General features: G+C 37.6%; 1 protein-coding gene across 3 annotated transcripts in view; it reads right to left on the bottom strand.

Annotated features, from left to right (window-relative positions):
* Positions 1 to 23275, bottom strand: part of TTC33 (tetratricopeptide repeat domain 33) — a 35254-nt gene extending 11979 nt beyond the window's left edge. The window contains exons 1-3 of one of the 3 annotated variants that reach the window (XM_080362653.1): positions 23183 to 23275; positions 22278 to 22506; positions 1889 to 1970 (exon numbers count right to left, since the gene is read on the bottom strand). In XM_080362653.1, coding sequence (XP_080218779.1) covers positions 1889 to 1970; positions 22278 to 22498 — 303 coding nt within the window. In that variant the 5' untranslated portion in view covers positions 22499 to 22506; positions 23183 to 23275. Of the gene's footprint in view, positions 1 to 1888; positions 1971 to 22277; positions 22507 to 22791; positions 23089 to 23178 lie in introns of those variants that run through there. The other 2 variants (XM_080362655.1, XM_080362654.1) reach the window with 2 other exon arrangements.
* Between the last annotated feature and the right edge of the window lie 212 nt (positions 23276 to 23487).

Genomic DNA, 23487 nt, shown 5'->3' with positions numbered 1-23487 from the left:
CATAAGCATGCCCAAGTGAAGAGAAAGTGGTACTGCAGAATTTCCACAAGGTTTGAGCAACATGCCTGAAGTTATTTTATTTTTTAAATAATATATGCCTCCTGTTTTAGAAGTTAGGAAGAAATAATTTACTATAAATCTGGCCTGGTAAGAAAGTGGGGAGAAAAAAATGCCCACTTTTCAGCATGATGTAGGATATACAGAACGAAGGAATTGCACTAGAAAAATTCAGTGATATAAACTAAAACCAATTACTGCATCTTACTACCAACACCATTCAAATTAATGAACCAAGTCGGAAATCAACGCTTCATACACACACCTCCTTGAATTTTCCCTGACACGATCTAGTGGGATCCCTTCTATACATATGGTATGTTGAAAAAGCAATCCAATTCTGTCAAAATAACTCCGGAAGAACAAACCTTTAAAGCCATAAAATATTTCTCAAACCAAATGCAAAGCCAAGTAAGTTCTAAACATTCTGCAGCTGTATGAAATTAAAGCCTCCTTCCGCATTACTGTATTGTAATAAGCTTATGATTATTCAATTAATTATTTTGCAGAATCAAACTTCTTCGCTTCACAGAAAACATGACTGTGAGAAGATGTGATGGCATCCACAAAAAAAAAAAAACGAACACCATCACCACACCTTGGAAAACAGCCAGATTTGCTTCCTAGGTTTTATAGGATGTTTTTAATTGTGTGGTTATTTTGTTGTTGTTGGGGAGGGGGTTTGCTTGTTTGTGGGGGTTTTTTTTGTTTGTTTTTGTTTTGCAGGTTAGTTGCTTGCTTGGCTTTTGTGTTTGTTTTATTTTGGTTTGTTTTTTTTTTTTTGGGGGGGGGGTGTTATTGGTTGTTTGGTTTTGTGTTTTCATTTTTTAGGGGGCATGGGGGTATTCTGTTTTTTTTATACAAGAATTCAGTAACAACAAAGATTTTAAAACTAAACAACATAGAAAGCTCCCTAAAAGTTACATAACACATTCACTGAAGTACCATGATTTTACTTTCTCTTTTCCTTTCTCCTAACTTTAAACAATGTATTTTTCAGTCATATTTTGAATACCTACCTTCCTAAAAATATTTTTTTTTCTGTTCTAATTTGTCCATTTTCTGGACTAATTTTCTGTCTAATTTGTTCTTGTTGTCATCCTCAACCCCAATTATAATAATTTTTGCAGAAGAATATTTTCATTTAATACAGAAAAAAAGTATAATTGAAGTATATTTGTACCTTTGCACATAGATGGGGACAAAAGCTTCTCAATCCAAACAAAATAATGGATTCTGCAACTTTTGCCATCTAAGCTATGCAAAGACATACTGAAATTACAAGGTGATCTCATAACTTCAGGGAGGTGTTGATGTCTGCAAGCCTTTTTCCTCAAAACAGCTTTAAAACAACGGCCCAGATGAACTGACATAAAAAGTATACTCTATTTAATGTTTTTTTCCAAGATAATTTATCTATTTAATATGAAAACAGACTGGAGTATATATTTTGCATGCAGTACCCCTACTAATGTTGACAGTATTAAGGCAACTCTTTAGAAAGAGCAGGCATGTTTTTAATGGTCAAATTTGCTAACCACAGTAAGTATGTCCTTGCTTCTCTGAATACAATTTTTAAATATTTCTTTTGTTTTTCCACATTGTAACATCCTAATTCATGTCCCAAAGGTGTTTTTTATTGTGATTGGCTGGAATAACAGCATTATTTTAATTCCTGTTAAAAGATACCGTTGTGTTGTGAAAAATGAAAAACTTAAATTGTGCTGTAGTGTATGCAAACTAAAACTACACAGTGTTGCACAGTATATGTTCACAAGCATAACGTTTTCCTTTTTATCTTCTAAACTGATAAAGAATTGCTATGCTTTACCTGCGATTTCATCTCATAAAGCGTAGCGTCCTCTGGAGTTAATTGAAGTGCTTTGTCCCACTTGTGAATAGCCTCTCGGTACCTGTAGTTAAAACAATATTACAGTCTCACTATATTTAAAGATATTGGACATTTCTATTCACATCCTGACATTGTTCTAAATAAAATGCCATGGCTTCTCATTAGTATTAATGATTTTTCTATCCACTTCCCCATAAGACACACTGAACTGTTTTCAGGATTTGTTCTTCTCACCAAATGTGTGCAGAGCAGTACTGTACAGCTGGCCCCATGTGGATTTACAAGTCAACATAGGAAACCTATGGCAAAGCAGTGACTTAAAACTAGACAGCTTGGACTGAATCCATTTCCCCTCATTGTCAAAATCATCCTTCGTCAGGCATAAAGAAATATAATCTGAATCCAACACACTTTGCTGCCTTCATCATTTAAAATTCCTTTTCAGCCTAAAAAGGCCGAAACATACAAGTTGCCCTCCTGCACTTCTGTACTGTAAGATAAAGACATATCAGTAACTCAGGTATGTAAATATAAGACAGAAGTTGAAAGTCCTCAGGCTTGTATTACACCTCCAGGCTTTCCAGAGCAGTTACATGAAGAATGCAGGAAGTTGTGAATTGATTGGGAATAGAAGACAGCTTGGAAAAGCAGTGCAACTAAAGCCAAACTCTCATGATCCAGGTACTACTGGTTTGTAAATGACACTGATGGGTATGCTGCACTCAAACATCAAACAATGTTTCAACAGATTTTCACATTTCCTCAAAAATTTAGGCACCAGCTGTGCATTTGTCATCTCAGTTCATGCCCCACAGGAAGGTGTTCACACTAAAGGAAACATCACATCTTCTACATATGTCAGCAGAAGCCTTAAGCTGTCATTTAGTCAGCAACAACTACTTTTTGAGTAGATTATACTTTTGTTCAAGCCCTAGCACAGACATCACACAACAAAACCTACATGAGTAAGGGAAGTCCTCGGCTCAGTTAGGTGGTGCCCTGCCCTTGCAGCAAGGTGAGATATTGTGAGTGTAGCAAAAAAGTTCAGAAAAACACTATTTTGGAAAAGAGAGCACATACAGTAATGACATCAGTAACCAGAAAGGAAGGAACATCACCAGCATTCTGCAAATACAAAGATAAAAAAATAACAGTTGCATTTCAGGAATCTTCATTTTTATTTCTATGGAGGGTACATCATTGCTCAAAGTGTCAATCTGAACAGGATAAAAATTCATAGCAAGAACACTCTACCTCTGAAGGGAACACAAAAACTAAGCAAACATCCCCCTAAATCCTGTTGGTTTTGGTGACGATGTCTCAACAGTCTGCCAACAGAATAAAGTGGGGCAAGGGAAAAGAGGTTGTCCATCCACAGAAGTGCTGTGCCACATGTGTTCCACATATGAAGAGTAAGCTACTCAACTCTGCCCGTGAGCCTGAGAAAGCACGACCCAAGAGAAGTGATGACAGAATGCCGAAATCACTTCCCAGGACTGAGAACACAACAGAAGAGGGCTAGAGAAGGAAGGTTTATCTCTAGGTACATGCTGAACCAGCTCCTCAAAGAGATTGACTGCTGGCTACCAGTTTACACTGTGGAGATATCCACACAGCCGTGAAATACTGATCTTTTCAGTACATGTATTTCCTCAAGAAGAAAGTCTGATACAACATGACTGTTCTATTATTTTAAATACTAGAGAAAACAGATGTTTCCATGGTTGTTCCAGGAAAAACTAAGGACACTGTTGTTATTAAGAGAAACTGATCTTGTTCTAGTAATGCAAATTTAGGAAAAAAAATCCTTTATATAAAGATGGTCCATTAATCAATTTTATCCCATTATTTTGAAGGAAAAGATTATATATTATACTAAATATCAAACACCTTCCTGAAAAAGTTTCCTTGAGATTTAAGATACAGTTGTAAAGCCAATCTTCTGGTAAATGTTTTACGAAAACCATAAACCTTGGCTAAAATAAGTAGTGAGCTAACACAGGGGTAGTGTTGTAAAATAAATAATTAAAAATTAGATACTCCTACTATCTCTCAGTATATTTTTGAGCGGAATTGTACAGGACCTTTACCATTATAAGGATGGAGAACTAGTTTTGAAAATGAAATCTTGAATATAAATACGACATCTGCTTTGGGTTTAACACAAACTTAATGAACATTCCATTTGCTATTCCCATTTCTTAGCAAATAAATAAGCCCACATACAGCTGAATGACTAGCAAGTAACGAGCTTGTCTGCACCAGCTGAGCTGCAAAAAATGCCATGTCATGGCTAACAAAAATGAAGTAACAAATTTTAACTTAATGCTTGTTCCCCTGAGGTCCTGAACTTATTCCCATATGCTTGATATGGAAAGCAAATACATATGTTTAGAACACATGCTACGGTACAGTTGAGGCACAGTAACATGCATTTTAATCTCATGTCCTTTCAGAAAAAGGGATACGAAACCTAGCATTTCAAAAATAGAAATAACTTCTATTAAAAATAGTATCTCAGAAACAAGAATAAAACTCAAGAATCGCAAGGATTACCAGCTCTATCCACTGGTAATGCTATAAACTTTCTTCAGAAACCTCTGATATATACCAAAATGGAGATTAATCACAAGCAAGTTGACCTTGCTTTGAGCAGGAGTTGAAATAGAAAATGACCTAGGACTAAGACATCAGCAACCTCAGTGATACATAATTAAAGATGAAATATTATTATCTTTTGGTTGAATGAAAACAAAGTTTAAGCACAACATAATCCGTAGATCAATTAATTTTTCGATGTCTGGGTTTACTATAAAAACGTGCCTAATATATCAGTAAAGAAGTCACAGAATATTAATAATGGGCATATATTGATTTTATAGATTATCAAATCAATATTTCCAGCAAAAGTAAAACCCTAACTTGTATATACATTGTAACTAAAGATCTAAACTTGAGTAATATAAAGCATTTTTAAACTATCATATTTTGAAGTACTGTATTATTTATGTGAATATAGAGATACAGTATACTTTACCCACAGTAATTTCAGTAAAATAGTATACCTCACTACCAAAAATTACACGATTATAAGCAGAACTTAATTATTTTCTCTTCTTTGTTGCAATGACATAAAAAGGAATAAATTATTCAGAACTGGATACATCCGGATGGCTTCAATGTAGAAGACTTGATGAATCTTGCCAATTTTTATTTCACAGCATATGAAATCCCATATCTCCTGAAGCACTAAAACTGTTCTGTTCAGATGTGTTACTGACCATCTGGGAGCTATACACACTTGGCACGTTTTACTACAGCTTGCTAAACTTTTGAAACAAACATCTCATGCTTACACTTCACTTTTTCAATACCACTTCTGGGAAAACAGGATCTCTTGAACTCAAATAAAATCCTTAAATTAATATTTCCATGAAAATATTTAATGGGAGACTTCTGGGTAAGAATAAAAACCAAACTCTGGTCAAGTTACAGAGATCAGTTTTTGAATGATACATATATATATAATGCTAAAAATCATCACTACGGATGACACAGGGCCTATAGTCTTGCAGCTTTACTTGCCAGAGCTGATGCTTCAGGAATAGACTGAGACAGGGCACGTACAGAGTAACCCTGAAAATACTGAAAAGACACTGAAGAGAGGAGATGGTACCATCTTCAGACAAAATGAGACCAGCTTGCAGGAGAGAAGCAGATCACAGGACAGTGTCAGTATAAAGGATGAAGCAAGATAACTCCTGGGAATTCTCAGACACTTGGAGGGACACTCCTATGATCTCATGTTATAAGAGAATTAGGAAAAAGCATGAGCCAAGGAAGAGGAAAACAACATTTTAAAAAGAATATGGCTAATTGTCAAATACTTGTATCATAGAGAATGAACATGAATGGTCTGTGGCCCCCAGGAATGCTAGCTAGAACAATTTTAATCTAGTGTAGGGCCAAATTCAGACTCTGGCGGATACTAGAGAAAAAGAACCCCAGTCAGTAACTATACAGAGTGCATAAAAAGTAAATAGAAATTAAAAGCAAAGTGTAAGTTGACTACAGTAATAGACTTCTATTCTTAAGCTGGGAGATGATGCAAGACTGGATTGTGGTAAAAAAAAAGATTCAAAGAACAGGTGAAGGAGGAAACTAAAAAGAATAAAGGAGAATGAATCTAACATGCCTTTTTTGACTCTAACAACTTCAGAAAATCCTTGTCCCTAGTTAGTGCCATACAGCACATATTACAGAATCATGTAACACATGTAACCTCACTGGTAACCTTCACAAGATCGGCAGGTTTTCAAACACATGAAGTACAACAGTAAATGTTCTGTTGAAGCCTTAGCAACTTTTTTTTTAACTGCACACAATTCTAAAACTATTGATGAATCATTACTGATGTTCAAAAGCATAGCTATTTTATAGTAAATAAAGTGTCACATGTTACTTCTGATTATGGAGGGAGTAAGTTAAAACCTTTACTATCTACTAATACTTCCAATAAAATATTTTAATCTAACAGGCTGATTTAGGCAAGGCTACACTAATTACCAAAAGTAAAGAGGTGGCTGACAGTTCTTCATTGGCACATGACCATACACATGTTCTTGCCCCAGAGTAAAGGAGAGATAAACTTGCTCTAATTGCCTTCTGAGTAGGTAAATTATACTGATTTTACCATGGGGTAAAACAGTATGCACATAATTTCAAAGCTTAAGTATTCATTAGTTACTATTCTTGCACATATCAGACTCCTCAATATCAGGTCGTTGACACCTGGACACTGGTAGTGCATATAGTGAAAATAAGTTGGATTTATACAACAGAATCTTTTCCTACACAGCAAAGTTCTGTTATGAATAATCAACTGGATATACCACAAAATTAAACAGCTACACAAATATTTCAAAGAGACTTATTTCACTTAGGAGCTTCCACAGAGGAACACATTGGAACTACCACTTCATCACACACCTAAAGCAATTACCACCTATCTTCACGCTAAACTATAAAATCAAGTTTGACATAAGTTCCAGTTGCCATTTTCCCAAATTTTATTTCAGCCAGACATGTAAACATGGACACTTTTTATCACTGCATTTATTAGGCGCATACGTTTTTGAAACTACCCTTTTCAAAGAAAAGGTATGAAATCCAACACTGGACAAAGATGATCTTGTAACTAATATGCCAAAGCAAAAGCCAGAAAAATCAGGATGCTAGTATTGTCTCAAACAGTGACATCCTGTCTCACATGGGAATAACATTTGATTTCCTCACATACAGCATGAAAAAGTAATCTCATAAAAAAAATCACTCACTACTTCATCACAGTTATTTTATTGAGACTCAGGATTGGTACGCACCACACTAAATAATTTTAACGACAAATGGCAGAAGAGTAGATGCCACAAAGTACTAGGTAACAACAGAGAATTAACAGTGCCTACACTTGACACTGTGTCCTAAGAGTCTTTCACAAACACATTTTCTATTGAATGGTGAGCTTAAAGCTCCTGTGTCCTAAGTGTCTTTCACAAACACATTTTCTATTGAATGGTGAGCTGAAAGCTCTGCTGCCTTTATTTTATACTCTTCTTCACAGTCCACCCCACTCAGATACTGCACTTATCTGTAAGGAGACAAGAAAATTTGCAATACAAACACACCACCACTGGCTGCTAATCAATCAATTATCTTGCTGCTAACTAATGGCCACTTTCCTTCCTGTGCCTTGTACAGCCGCGCTATCCGTCTGTGTGATTTCAGGCCTTTGTCCTCACAGAGGGCTTTGGAAGGTGTGTATAAGCATATGCTCCTGTTCATTCTTCAAACATGAAATAATTACTTCAGCTCTCACTAATATAGACTTCTACAGTTGACTGACAAGCACTGGTTGAAGCTAGACTCAAGCACATTTTCTTTTTTAAAAAAATCTTCATATTCATGAAAAACCCAAACTAGTGGCATATTACCAAACAAAACCTTAGTTAAACATGCCAATTGCATGTAAAATTCTAGAGACTGGATGTTCCACAGCTTTGTTTCTGGCCTTTCAACAGAAACTCCCTAGACCCGGCACTGCTACTTTTTATTTTTCCTGAAAATACAGATGTGATATAAAATTCATATAACACAGAGGAATTTACTTAGCTGCAATATGATTACATCACAAAGACTGTCACAACCTCATAGAACTACATTACTAATTACAAGGACCTCCTGATCTTTGTAAATGATCCTACAAAAACACTCAAGAGTCAAAATAAGTGTAATTTTATTTTACAAGACCAAGTTAAGTTTAATTATTTGTGGTAGCATTGAGGACTTTGTAGTGTAATTCTTAAGTCAGAATGGTTAATAGCAAAAATTCTCTCTACAAGCTGTTAACTTAAGACATCAGGATATTATAGAGAGGGGAGGACGAGAACTGAAGAATTTATCATGCTTTCTTCAATTAAGTGGTTATTGACTGTCATTTTATGGGAGAGGGCCCTGTAAGAAGCCAAAATAAACAGTGACATACACAGCTAGAACTGAGGTTTACACATGGAAATTCAAATCAAGAGCAGGAATACAAATTTTATTACTCCTGAACCTGCCATTTTATTATTTAAGCAATAAGAACAGAGCATCATAACCTTCCAAGCTTCAAAAGAAACATAATTGTATAGTTTCATTAAAATCAACTCACTGTTCTAGTATCCTAAACAAAGGCTGCAAATTAATTAAAAATCAAGTATCAGATATTGCAATAGTTATAATATTTTAAGTATCCACAGAGCAGCAATGTATTTTTTACTGCTGAAATGATGTTTTAAATACAAAGCTTTAGTTCCTCAAAATAGTTTCAACAGTAGTTCCTCTGAAAGCAGAAGGAACAAAAATGTAGAAGAAAAACTGTTACGCTGCATTTGAAACACTTCTGAGGTCATGTTCCTCTCTTAAAAATTCTTTGTTCAGACAGCCTTCAGAAACATAGCACTAAAGTTAGAATATGGCTACCATCTGTTTTCTTCTTAGTTGAGTAGGCATTTAACCCTAGCCTTTTAATTATTTGTCCACAGATGGCTGACAGCTCTGTCTCTCTTACCTCATGGTATGATCCTACTGGTTCTCAGAAATCAGTCATGGAAAGTAGGCCAAGAAGTCAAAAGCTGTCAATGGCATCAAAAAAGTTTCTGTGATCTGGATGACAGTATATCTCTATCTTTCTCAAAATGACTTATTGCCAAAACATGCTTAAGGGTAGGGTATTAACAGGGCAAAACATTTTGGAAAAAGATGATACTCGAAAAGCAATATTCTGTTCACATTCTATTCTGAGCAGTTCCATTTCATCTAGTTGACATGCTCTTGTTATCTGTACTAACAATGTAATTTCCCTTCATTTTCTTTGTTGCTTCTGGCCTCTGTACAATCTTTGCTGATGTCGACATCACAGTAATAAGGACAGAAGTTATACAAAAACAAAGAGAGAAATACAGAAGAAACATGTAGTTCTCTATGGTGTTTTAAGCCTTAAAGGTCAATTTTCATTTATTTTTCATGAAAGTACCAATAAGTTAAGTAGGCAGGTACCCAATACACCTCCCCACACAGCTGAAACAATTAGAAGGTACTGATGTAAAATGACTATGAAGTACCAATGCAAATACTAGTCAGCAAAAACAAAGTCTCCTGAAATAAGTGAAATACAGATGTGTAAAAAACAGTACAATCTGCCTACAAGGACATAATGCACACATACACAGATTGTATAAAGACTGGATATCACCAGGCAGAACTAAGGGAATGTATCAAACTCTTCTAAATCCCAAGATGACTTACCATACAAATCACATACATTAAAGTGGCAAGAAGAGTGGGAACTCTCACTACTAGCCCTGCAGAGACCGCATGGTGAGCCTCAGCATCACTATGCAAAAATGTTCTGTAAAGGGACAGATGAGGCAAGTTTGTGCTCCAGTTTCCATGACAGAGCTAGTTAGTCACAATGCTCTTATGTTTCTACTGATAAGCAACCTTACAAGAACCAATAGATTCAGACTGACGATTTTTGTTGGCACTGTGACTTTGCATACACATAATAGTGCCTGTCTAAAGAGAATAACCGCAAGAACTGTTTGAACCATCTCCTTCAATTTTTCCCATAGCAGAGTATGAGATGCAAAATAAAACATTAAAGATTCACAGAAGAGTAATATTTCAGATGTTTTTATCTACATTAATTACTGGATAGCAATATTTAAGCCATTTAGTCCACAGTGTCCTATCCTTCTAAATACTAACTTCTAAAGTTAATTCTTCCTCTTATTTTGTGACACAAATCTTGTACTCCCCCCAGCAGAGAACATTCAGAAAGAATCTCCTGAGCCCTGGAAGGACTCAGTTTCCATTAAACTACCCATAGATTTACAACACATTTTCACAAAAGTAAACAGCACAACAGACACTAGTTTGTTGCAATAATGCACACAGCTGTAATGCATCTGTCAAGTGGAAGATCTCTTCTTCTGAAGGAAAAAAAGGAAGCAATCAAAGCTTGATAGCTTCAGTGTTGCATTTGGAGAAGGGATTCAAGACTCAATTATAAAAATGTGCCCTTTAACATATATAATTTACTGTAATACCTTCTCTCTGTAAACATTAGGTGGATCCCACTGATTAGATTAACATATTTAAGTCTGGCTTGCAAATGCCTCATCTCTCTACAAATGCTCTTCCTGGATTTAACAAAAGTTATCATTCAGAAACTCTGAGAGCATCAATTAATTTTCTTTAGATAGAAATTTACTTATCTTGGTGGGGTTTTTTTTCAGCTTTTCTCAATCTCAATTTATTATCAGAATATGATGAACAAAACTCAATAACTTGCACACCTTCACAATCAGTTGAAATACATCAAAAAACTACAAATTACAAAGAAAAAAGTCACAAAGATTTCTCCCATACTTACACAATGTTCCAGGTAACAGTTGTTTACACCTGTAACTCACATAAAACTACTTTGGGTTTTATGACAGCAATTTATTCTGTAAATCAATTATGATATTTTAATATTTCTTATTCTAATTTTAATATTTCTTTCATTCTGTATGTCAACAACATTTCTAAATTTTTTTTTTAGTATTGCTTGGAATTCCTTTCTCACTTTGAATTCCACAAAATAAGTCAGCTACTAAAATAAATAATTTCTGAAACCTCATTCATTCAATTCCACCCACAATACAGAAGTACTGGAATTCTGCCACATTTTTGAAAGGCAAATACAAATGTCTTAACAAAGTTGTAGACCCATTCTAAGCAAGTCCTCAAAAGTCAATGCACACTCTCCGTACCTTAGTCTAATTTTCTTGCCCCTGCTTTGCACTAGTACAGAAGCTTTTGCTTCTTAAATCTAATCCAGGTTATGACCTGTCCAAACATTAGCTTGTTTTACAACACCAAGCAGCTCCCCAGTGTAATTCTCCACTTGGCTTCAAACACAAAGAAAAGAGCTTTGTTTAGGCTGCAATGACACCACTATACTGTAAATGGTTTCACATGACAGCTACACTTTAACATCTTAAGTATATGTTTGGACCTTGAAGAAGTTCACAGTCCTTACTTTACTAAACAAGACAAATCTTGTGACAGTTGTGAAACTGAAAGCATTGTTAGAAAAAAAAAGGTGTCTTCAGCAAATAGCTTCCTATCACCCTCACACTTAGAGCTCTACAAACAGATTTTTTAATATGGAAGGGAGAGAAAAATGGTCTAGCAAGGGCTGACTAAAACAAAATCTGTCTTCTATACTGGGAAACTTATTTCGATCTCAAAATGTGATCCTATCCCTCACAATGCTTTATACAACCCTCCTCTTTATTAAGCCCCTATTTAAGTCCTTTTTGAAGTCTCAATAGATACTAATCAAATTCAGATCAGAAATGCCCTTTGAATGAAAATTGAAATACTTCACTGATCTACAATTCTATTTTAGAACACATACTCGCAGAACCATAGAATGGTTTGGGTTGGAAGGGACCTTCAAAGCTCATCTAGTCCAATCCCCGGCAATGAGCAGGGACATCTTCAACCAGATCAGGTTGCTCAGAGCCCCATCCAGCCCGGCCTGGAATGTCTCCAGGAATGGGACATCTACCACCTCCCTGGGCAACCTGGGCCAGTGTTTCACCACCATCATTGTAAGAAATTTCTTCCTCATGTCTAACCTGAATCTCTCTTCCTTTAATTTAAAACCATTACCACTTGTTCTATTGTAACAGGCCCTGCTAAAAAGTCTGTCTCCATCTTTCTTAGAGGTCCCTGTTAAGTACTGAAAGGCCACAAGAAGGTCTCCCTGGAGCCTTCTCTTCTTCAGGCTGAACAACCCCAACTCTCTCAGCCTGTATTCACAGCAGAGCTGTTGCAGCCTTCTGATCATTTTTGTGGCCTCCTTTGGACCCCCTCCAACGGGTCCGTGTCTTGCCTGTACTGAGGGCTCTAGGAAAATAAGTTATGTGTGAGCAATACCAAGGCAAGTTAACCTTCTGGCAAAGAGAAGAGTTTCACTGACAGACTAAAGACAATTAAAAACATTTAGGTCAACATCCAAATCCACTGAGGGTGAATTTATTATCACCAAAGAGCCAAATGTCAGGAAAAGGAAAGCTTGTACTAAAGCTTCCAGACGCATACAACTTCCTACAGAGAAGCCCAGGCTGCAGAACTCCTTTTAGTAAGTTTATGCAATTTAACATATTTAACAGGTGTCTTCCATTTTTAACAGTAAAATAGGTTTGTGGAGCCAGCTGAATCCAAGCCATTACTCATTGCCAACATCTCTTATCCAAAGAACCTTGTTTAAAAACAAAATCTACAGTTATGAACTGCATTTTGTCTGAACTGTCATTTCTTAGGTTTTGCAGAAGACAAAAAGCTTCTAAGTCACAGTCTACTACATTAGATTTTTATTACCAGTCAACAGATCAAAGACAAAACAAACAATGTTTCTTAAGATCTGCCACTTAGCTGCTAGAGCCAGTAGAACTCCAGGGGCTGGTGAGGAAACATGTCCAATACACACTGAGAATGGCAGCCCATAAAAATAATCAGTTTGAACAGGTTTCAAAATAGCAAACTTCAAATTCTTCATGAAAACAAAATTTCTGACTGTTTTTCAGATAGTAAGAAAGCGGGGAGGGATGCATTACGTCTGTCATATGGAATTAGTGTATCAGGCACCATCCAGAGGTAGAAAGGTCTAAAACTTTTGGCTTATGGTATCTATGGTATTAGAAAATTGAGTGTATTGACACAGTGATTCTTGAGATTGGGATGGATGCATTGGTGACGCAAATGACTTTAGTAAGAAAAATGTACAATGCCTATCACCTGTTTCATATATGTCATACGGTTTACCAAAAGTACTGGGTAATATGTTAACAACTTTATTGCTTTATGACCCTCTCTGCACCTACCCCCCACATACTGCTAATATTATGGAAAATAACTGCTCCACATATAACATATTAGCACAGTCCCTTATGAACTAGGAGAAATTTTTTCATGGTCCAGTGACAAGGCAAGAGAACTAGACACATTTTATTTGGCCACTTAGATTCTAATATCTGTTTTCCTGCCTATTTTGGCAAAAGCACTTGTGAACGAGATCAAAACCAGCAACCGGAAAGAGGTTATTTTCCAGCTAGGCTTCTTCTCCAGTCCAGTCACACACTGATACACTGAGTTGGCCCCCTCCCAGGGTAAAACAGAAAAAAGGGACCATCGCAAAGGGATCAAAATTACAGAGCAGGATAGTCAGGTCACATTGACCTTAACTGAAATCAGCTTAACTAGCGATAGAACTGCAGCCTTTAACTGGATGCTTGACTTGTGAACAAGCAAATACAGGTAGCATGTATACCAGTCCTTGCTTTCAATTAACTCGGCCCTGATTTAATTTAACAATTGTCTACAAAAATTATTAAATAGTTAATACCCATGTAAATAAGTGGACAGGACAAAAAGCAATAGAGAAAGTCACGTCCCACAGTCAAATAATTTATTAATTTGATTACCACATGTTAGTGTACAAGACCCTTACTAGCTATTTTTGTTATAGTACATTGTGTTGTGAAGTCAAGTCTCAAACAGGTAGTAGTCCTATAACATCAAATATTTCCACACAGAAAAAAGAATGTACTACTCTTGATTATCCCTCCCTGCTATTTGAGCTAACCCTTCAAAAGACCCGACTGAACAAGACACTGTTCCTAAAGAGTTTTTATTCTGAGCCTATACTGCCAAACATCATGATACTTTCATGATATGCCATAAGATGTGGAAGAAACAATTTAGGGAACTAGAAAACAAGTTGACATGGTATAGAAACTAAGATCTTTGTAACAAAACGTACTGTCATATCCTACTCCTTTAGAAAACTCCTGAAACAAAAGTTGATGGGCAATTATGATATCTTAAATTCAGTACATTTTTATTTTAGAAGATCTAAAACATGGTATGTACCTGTTGTCCATGAGGATCATGAAGGTGATACTGAATTACTGTTTCAAAATCAAATACCATGAACCATAATGGCAGTTGAAGCAAAAGGGGTGGTGGGGAGTATTATTGTCAGCAACAGTAACTAGGCTTTAAGAGCAACTGGACAAGGTATTAAATTAGGAAACCACTTCATTTTTTCCCTGTAGCTTCTCCTATGAAGAGAAATAATATTATGAAAAAATTAGTTTCTAAATACAAAGGTTTTATTATTCAAGTAAAACCAACTAGGTGTATTTAACAGTAGATCTGGACAATAAACAAAACCACAAAATTGTAAGTTTAAAAAAAGAAATACCATCACATTTTGCAGTATCCAAGTTGCAATACACAACGTCATTAATACAAGGAGTTCTGAACACTGTGACAGCAGTACTACGGAGCAACTCTTGCCAGCGTCTGTCAAGCAAAGGATGTGGAAAAGGCCCCAGGTCGTATTTTCCTGTGAAAATTGCTCAGATTACTAATCTAAACTAGATTTTTCTAAACTGTATTATACTATGCATACAAACTGTATCATTCTCTACATTTAAAAGCTGCATTATTAAAATGTCTAAGGGGCAAAATCTCTTAGCTCAAGTAAAAAGCATGTTATTTGATGCAAAAGTCTATCTAGCAAGTTAAAGTGTTTAAAAGGACCTCTACCTACCATCCACCCGTACAGACCTGCTAGCAGAAACTAGTTTGTGCAGGATAGTCATAGTGCTGGTTTTACTGCCACCATGTCTACTGTTTTAAAAGACAGTCCCTGTCCCAGACACTTTTTAACAGTAACATGCAGCAAGAGAAAAGGAACTAAGACAGTTTCAGAGGTCAACTCTGAAAACAAACCAGCCAACTGTAGAGAAACTCACAGTGAAGCATCCCATCTTAACTCAGCACTTAAGAAGAAATGAAAACACGCCAGGTGCACTCTGCTGTAAGCACTTATTATCCCTCATATGCAGCAAAAGGTTGTAAGGAAGAGTATCTCGAAGTCAGCAGAGCATACATGCATCAAAGAAAAACACAGACTGTCAAAAGAACAAAGCCAAAAAAAAAAAAAAAAAAGGTAAAAAGAGTAATTAACTCTATTTATTTTTCATTTACAAGGCTAGAAATATGCCAGCACAAGTGCTTTCCAATGTTTCTTGAATTAATTTTTAAAGCACAGCTATGACAATGAGTGATAAAAATTAGATGTAAAATATTGTCACAATAAGTAATAGAAATAAAAATAATAAAAGAACAATATTTAGATATTATTTACAGTCCATTATGTTATGTTTTTCTTTATGGTTCCTCAATTAGTACTAAAGAGTTATTCCACGATTAGATGCAAATATTCTGTTTGGACATAAACCAAATCCATCTAGAAAAAGTGTTAGGAATTAAACAGAAGCAATAGAAGCAGATAGCAGCGTAAAAATTCAGAAATTATCAATTCCTATTCTACTGTTTACTATGAATAAAATTCAATTTTTTTATTGACCTCTAAAAATAACCATTCATTATTTTCCAATAACTTCACATGCATCAGGACAGAAGAAAGTAATTGTCACACATCATTCCCCTACATAGAAATATTAATATATACATAAAAATTATCATATGTTGATGAAATTTAAGAATCAATTTTTTTTTAATGCTTCTTCAATTCCAGTAACATACTCTACATCGTTAAATATTCCTGCAGTACTGCATCCAGCTCTGGGGTCCTCAATACAGGAAAGATATGGACCTGTTGGAGAGGGTGCAGAGGAGTGCCACCAAGATGATCAGAGGGCTGGAACACCATAAGTAAGTCTTCCTTGCTCTAGACCTTCCCTCTGGTACCATGGGCCTGGGGTTCCTGAACGCAAGTCTTACCAACAAAGATAACATTGAGTACCATGGCCTGTTCTGCATCCTTTGTCACTCAATTCTCTACGCCATGCAGCAGCGGATCCACATCTTTCCCAGTCTTTGTTTTGCCACCAATGCAGCTGCAGAAGCTCTTCTTGTTTCCCTTCTTATCCCTCACCAGATTCAACTCCAGGTGGGCTTTGGTTTTCCAGATCCCATCCTGTATATTCAGACAGGGTTTCTGTGGTCTTCCTGGGTCACAAGACCCTGCTCCCACCTCTTGTATTGTTCTTAAGCTTTTATGTTTGGACTTTGTCAGGAGCTCCCTGTACACCTATGCAGGGCTCCTAATCACCTCTTCTTGGTTTCTTCCTCTACAGGATGAACCATTCTCAAGCTTCCAGGAGACAACTTGAAAAAAATGCAACCAGCTCTCCTGAACCTTTCTTCTCTCTAACATGCCCCACTTCTCCATAAGGTAACTCAGCCTATTGAACTGCTGAAATGTTTGTGCCAAAGATAGCTGTTGGATCTTCTGGGAAGTCTCTTTATTAACACTATATTATGTAAGTAACATCAGTTATATTGACTGAAAATCAAAAGGCAATTTCAACACAATTATCTTTGCCCTGTTAGCAATTTTATGACTTTAGCACTTTAATAATTCACTAGTCATCAAAAGTTTATCATAACCTAGCCCTGAAAGACACAGGTAAACTGAACAAATGCAAACATTATAAGAACATGACAGAAAGGTTTTTCAACTTCATTTAAGTTGGTATTACTCCAATGCTCTACCTGCTGAATCTGCTTTTATTTCCCCTCGCTCCCAATAACACTTAACTGACCACTACACTTACAACACATCTCACACTAACACCTTATAATGTCTAGTTCAGAAAGACAAACTCGATGACAGCTTATGTAGCTAAGGAACCACAAATGACACATGTTGAAGTGATGTTAGCCTATTAGCATCAGGGGAAAAGAGTCTCAACTGCTAAAATGTGGAATAAGGAGCACTTGACAGAAGCCCATTTTTTAAAAACATACAAACTGAATTCTCAAAAGTTAATTTCTTTAGAAAAGTAGACAGATTCATTAAAATTGACCTATTATCTGGTCTCATAACACTTTGCGATGTCCTTTTAAATATTCTAATGGAAAAGCCAAGGGGTAAAATATTATTAATCAGTCCAATTTACTCATGAAATTGTAGAATCACAGAATCGTAGAATCACAGAACTGCAGAATCATTTGGGTTGGAATGGACCTTCAAAGGTCACCTCATCCAACCCCTGCAATGAGCAGGGACATCTTCAACTAGATCAGGTTGCTCAGAGCCCCATCCAGCCTGCCCTGGAATGTTCCCAGGGATGGGGTATCTGCCACATCAAGTGATATCAAGTGATGCAACCATTTATTTTAACATAGGTTAAACTCTACAAGCTCAGACAAAACATGCATGTACCAGCTGAAAATACGATCTTCCCACACTTGTACCAGCTTTAGAGACAGAGATTTTTTTAGTGTAACCATGGAATCATAAATTAATATCACCACATGCGAGAAGTAGTATTAAGCTCTATTTAGCAAAATTGAAAAATTAAATGCAAATCAATAAGAAATTAAAACCAAGAGTGTCTCTTTGCAAAACGAAGTATTTAAATGAACAGTTTTTGCACTCTTCAGAGTACATTGCAAAGAGCTCTATCTCCACCTACTGGACCAGCTACAAAAATGATCGTAGTTTGAAAACAGGACTGCAACTCAGTTATACTGAAGATGCTAGTCTGACAGAAGTTTTTTTTCTCCTTGCTGTTATCTCTCTACATGCCATATGTTTGAGGACATTACATTTTGCCTAAACCTGCTCTTAAGCTTGTGTCCATGGCCAAAAACTACCTACCTACCATGCAAAACACACTGCAACTACAAACCACTGTGTTCAAGATACTAAGGCTGACCACATGAACTTTTATCCTTTTGGATTGCGCTGGATTTAAAACAGTGTAGGACTATAAACATACAAAAACAAACAAACAAACACACACCCTAATCTGGATTATGATTGTTGGTTTTGTTTTGTTTTTCATTCCAGTGTATATGGGCACAGCCATACTGGTCTCTCAAGCTGAATAATCAGTCAGCATTATAAATTTCATATAAGCAAAACCAATTTATCCTCTGGAATATTCTTAATTCTTTCCACCAACAGACAATATTCTGATCACAGTATCACAGTATGTTTGGGATTGGAAGGGACCTCAAAAGATCATCTAGTCCAATCCCCCTGCTGGAGCAGGAACGCCTAGGTGAGGTCGCACAGGAACATGTCCAGGCGGGTTTTGAATGTCTCCAGCGAAGGAGACTCCACAATCCCCCTGGGCAGCCTGTTCCAGTGTCTGTCACCCTCACTGAGAAGAAGTTTTTTCTCAAATTTAAGTGGAACCTCTTGTGTTCCAGCTTGATCCCATTACCCCTTGTCCTATCATTGTTTGCCACCGAGAAGAGCCTGGCTCCATCCTCATGGCACTCACTCATATATTTACCAAAAGACTGATACCCAAAAGACTGTGTGTATATTTGTACGATTGTTTAATTGCTCCTTCCCACACATTGAAAGAGCACACAAATGTGACACTTCTCCCACATAACCTGCCTTTTCTTTCTGTTCTGTATTCATTCACAAGTCATCTTCATAACTGCCTATTGATCAAGTTTCTAGGTCAGTCTTTCCTAAGCCACATCTTCCACAATGACAGACCCATTTGGATAATCAATCTAGTTCAACACCTGTTTCTGGTAGTCTCACCATCTTTCTTCCCATCTCACAAAAGTCTACAACATGGATCACAAACTTTCCTTCAGCACTGTTTTCCTTCTGTGTGTGTGTGTGTGTGTGTGTGTGTCTCAGTCTCAGCATAACAGATTAAAGCACACACATTACGGTAGGTACAAACACTCATCAAGCAGCTCCCACAAAAGCTGAAAACCCACAGAGGGCTGCCACCTCCAAAACAATTCACTCATGTCACTTGAGCACCAATGGGCAAAGAAAGCAGGCTATACAAATTCTGACCCCCAAGAACTCCATTATTCCTTCCCCCTGAGAAGCACTAAGACTCACTTTACAAATAAAAGTCAAACATACTCATCCACAGACTTACTGCATACACAGAGACAAAACCATCACTTGCCTTCCCTTTAGCAGAAAAATAAGTTAATGGACTAACCAAGCATAAAGGAGGTGAACACTATTCTACCTAAGTAATAGTGGATCCACTTACAAAATTCACCTTTCATCATATGAATTTTAGCATGCACATTACCTCAGTCTCCATAAGAAGCGTAGTTGAATTTATTACTTTCCATTCTTCCCTTTATTTAGACTCCTGCTTCTTCCCAAGTCTGTTTTTTTTTTCAGGATCCCTTTTTTTCCACTCCACAAGTAACATCAGCTAAGGTTAGTTACCCTCTAATGCTCAGCCTTTGCTTTTTCTTCTGAGTTTATTCAATGGAAAAGATACCATCTTTTTACCTAAATGCTACACAATTCAAACCCGGATCTTTCTTTAAGTGTTATTATACTTAGATATTTCAGGAAACAATCTAAGTATTTAATTATTTACATGAGTCTGTTTATATTGTACAAATGCATATTCAAAAAATAGACCATGTATATCTGAAACACACTTACAGCAACCACTTTCCACCAGAGAGAATAAACATTCCTTTCAGTCTGCTTCCTCAAGTTCCCTGTAACGGCACATCAACTATTCACCTGCTTAAGTAATAAAATCCTCCCATTGTGAGCTCACCCTCTAATGTATGCAAAATCTTTTCTCAAGAGAAAGATCTTTATGAAAGTTATGTGCGCAGACACCACCATACCACCATAAATGCTCAAACTGTACAGAGTGTGCTAGAGTAATTGATGGAATGTACCGTTTCAAGTTAGAACTTCTGTTAAGCCTCAGATACAAGAGCATTAACACAAAAGAGTGTGCTAAACCTCCCAAACCCTGTATTTTATTATAATATGTTGTTACTTGTTTCTCACACTTGTTATAAGCCGTTCAGTGCTTCTCAGTAGCTCTCATAAGCACTTCTGATGAGATTCAGTTCTCACTACATTCACAAAAAAACCTTCTGTTGCTGCTTCTAGATGGGTTAAGCTTTTATATTGTTTTCTAACTGACAGATGAAGTAAAACTCAGTCTCTAAAACCAACTTCAGATATTAAAAGCACCAAAAATAAAATAAATAAATGCAGCAGTCTATATCTCCCTGTATTAAACAACATATACAGATTATTTGCTGCTGTTCAAGAGATTTATTGCACTTTACATAATAGATAAAAACAACAACAAAAAACAACAAAAAAAGAAACAAAAAGCACCAAAATCCACAGAGAAAATATAAACAACATCCAATGCAAAATACAAGGAAGATAGAGGTAGAATTAGAGACAGAAACAAAAATCCATCTGTTTAATACATGCAACTATAGTAAATATTAGTGATTAGCAGATGTAGAATGAAAACACTTAGAAATACTTGTTTTTTCAAGCTTAAAAATACAGTCTCTATATCCTGAAAAGGACAGAATAGACCTTTCTGTAGACCACAGTATGATTTATTCCCAGTGTTAAAAACAAAGATAGATTCCTAATTTGTATATTTTGGGTTATCAGCTTGTAATATCAATGTAACCAACTTCTGCAGCTTTTGCATTAAAGGTATTTATACAACACCAGCATGCTTAAAACTGATTTAGCTTAATTTGATTTAAAGTCGCTTTTAAAAGGCTTCAAAATTTTGTTCAGGAGTTACAGAACTCAGGAACACAAAAGGAAATACTGAAGTGAATCACTGTCCCCTGAACAGCATCACCATTTGATTGAACTGTAGAAAGCAGAAATTGTATTTAAATATTTGAACAAAAGCCTTTTCTCAAAGACATTTTTTATGTATTATTTTTAAATCAGACCAGACCACACACACTGTTTGTTTATTACCATATATAAACTTGCATCCTCTAAACTTGCAAGTTGTTCTCTCCTCTATATTGCCCAGGGAACCCTTTCTTACAATGAGATCTCATAACAAAAAGTTTAACAGCACAGGAGCACGTATTGACTTATTATGGAATTGTTTCTACCACAAAAATAACGTTATATTTGGTCTGAGACAATAAATGAAGATGTTAATGTAAGTAAGGTAAGGATACAGATTTAGATGTAAAGCATTCTGAAGATTTTAAGGGGACTATTCTTGAAACTGTTTTTTCCCCTTTCAGAGGAGATCTAACCAATTATGTAGTTAATATGTAACTCATAGTCCCTCTTTCCTTCTTCTAATCTTCCCCTGCTCCAAAGGTACTTTCTGCTTGAAACATTACAAGAAAATGGAACCATCTTTGCAATATCCTTCCAAAATTGCTGAAGTCTCAAGCCAGGCTCAATACTGCTGTCAGAAGACAGCAACCATATGAACCTGACTTTTCAAAAGTATTAGACAGATTAAGACTGCACTAGCTGCTCTGCAGTATTTGCTTCAGCACTGTACACATGCAAATAAGCTTACTCTTAATAAGAGAAAAGACACATTTACAAGAGAGGAGACAGCTACCAGAGTAGCTAAAGCATCACTTACAGTGCGGCTTATCTCGCTGTATCTTAATTAGCCTTTCAACTTTCACAACTCATCAGTTTCTCATCTCCCTCCATCATTTTTTGTTTATGTGAACACACAAAAATGAGACAGAATACAGACTTCATTTCACAGCTGTCAACACCACAAAAGGAAACAACTTATTTAGCACCCGACAGCAAGGACAGAATGAAAGGAATGATCATTTTTCCAAATATGAAAAATGTGAATGTAGCTGCTAGCAAACTACCTAGTGTTTATAGAGATGGGATTAAAATACCATTCAGCATTTAAACAGTCAATGAAAAAGAGTAAGATAACATTAGTACCTCCTATTTTCAGCCAAACTTGCACCTTCATCCTTCAGCTGCTTACTTTTCCTTACACAGTCTTCTAAAAGAGCTTCCTTTCTTCTTTTAGTTGCATGCACCCAGTTACCATCATCATCATCAGCCACATCCTTGTCATCTGCAGCTTCTGCTTCAAATTGCTGAGAAGTAGCTTTTGACACTTTCTCACCAATCTTTCTCTTCCACCCAAAAGAAGCCATTTGGAGAACTACAGAAAAGCACATTTTCAGTAGTTAGCTAATTCAGTTTTCAAGCGCATGCAAATAATACATCTCACTCCTCTCAGTTCCAAAACAACAACATGTAACAGGCTGCTACTCCTCCACACAAATTCTGTCTGTCAGCTTCACGGAGATGTTAGTCAGGCAACTATAGTTTCCAGCCCAGCTGGCAGAAATTCTCCAGCAGGGAGAGAGGACAAAGAAGAAAAAAACGAAAGAAAGGCCAGAGCTCTGACACACCAGAAAGCCTTAAAAAGTTGAAGCCAACACACCAGAAACCAGACAACAGCAGAGCAAAGGACGGGGTCCCAGGTGAGTGACACCCCGCGGCACGGCCGCTCGCCGCTACGAGCCGTGCACAGCCGCGCGGCACAGCCCGAGCTGCCTCCGCGCGGCACAGCCCGAGCTGCCTCCGCACGGCCGCTCCTCAGACGGCGCGGCAGCCCCGGGACGGGCCCCTCCGGCGGAGCACGGCCCGGCGGAGCACGGCCCGGCGGAACCCGCGGCGAGGCGGCGGGAACCGAACAGCCGGGACGGCTCAGGGAGGGCCGCGTCCGCCCCGCCCCGCCCCGCCCCGCCCCGCCCCGCGCTCCCCGTGGAAGCGGCCACGGCACCGCCTGGCACCGCCCCGCATCGCCCCGAGGTCCGGGGCCCGCCACCTGCCTGCCCGCGCTCCTCTTCCGGCTGGAAGTCCCGAGCGACCCTTGACCTTCCGCCGGCAGGAAAAGGAAAGGGAAAGGCGGGGCGGCAGCGGCGGGAGGGGAACAGGGGCGCCTCCCGCCCTGGCGGCATCGACCCGCGGGGCATGCCGGGAGCTGTAGTCCGACCCGCGGGGCATGCCGGGAGCTGTAGTCCGGGGCGCGGAGCATGCCGGGAGCTGTAGTCCGGGGCGCGGGGCATGCCGGGAGCTGTAGTTCGCAGGAGCCGTTCCGGCCCGGCAGGCCGCGGGTGTGTGTGGCTGGCGGGGG

Source organism: Nesoenas mayeri (assembly GCF_963082525.1).
Source record: "Nesoenas mayeri genome assembly, chromosome: Z".
NCBI classification, from domain to species: domain Eukaryota; kingdom Metazoa; phylum Chordata; class Aves; order Columbiformes; family Columbidae; genus Nesoenas; species Nesoenas mayeri.
Note: the sequence above shows the minus strand (reverse complement) of the source record. Positions and strands in the feature narration are given on the sequence as shown.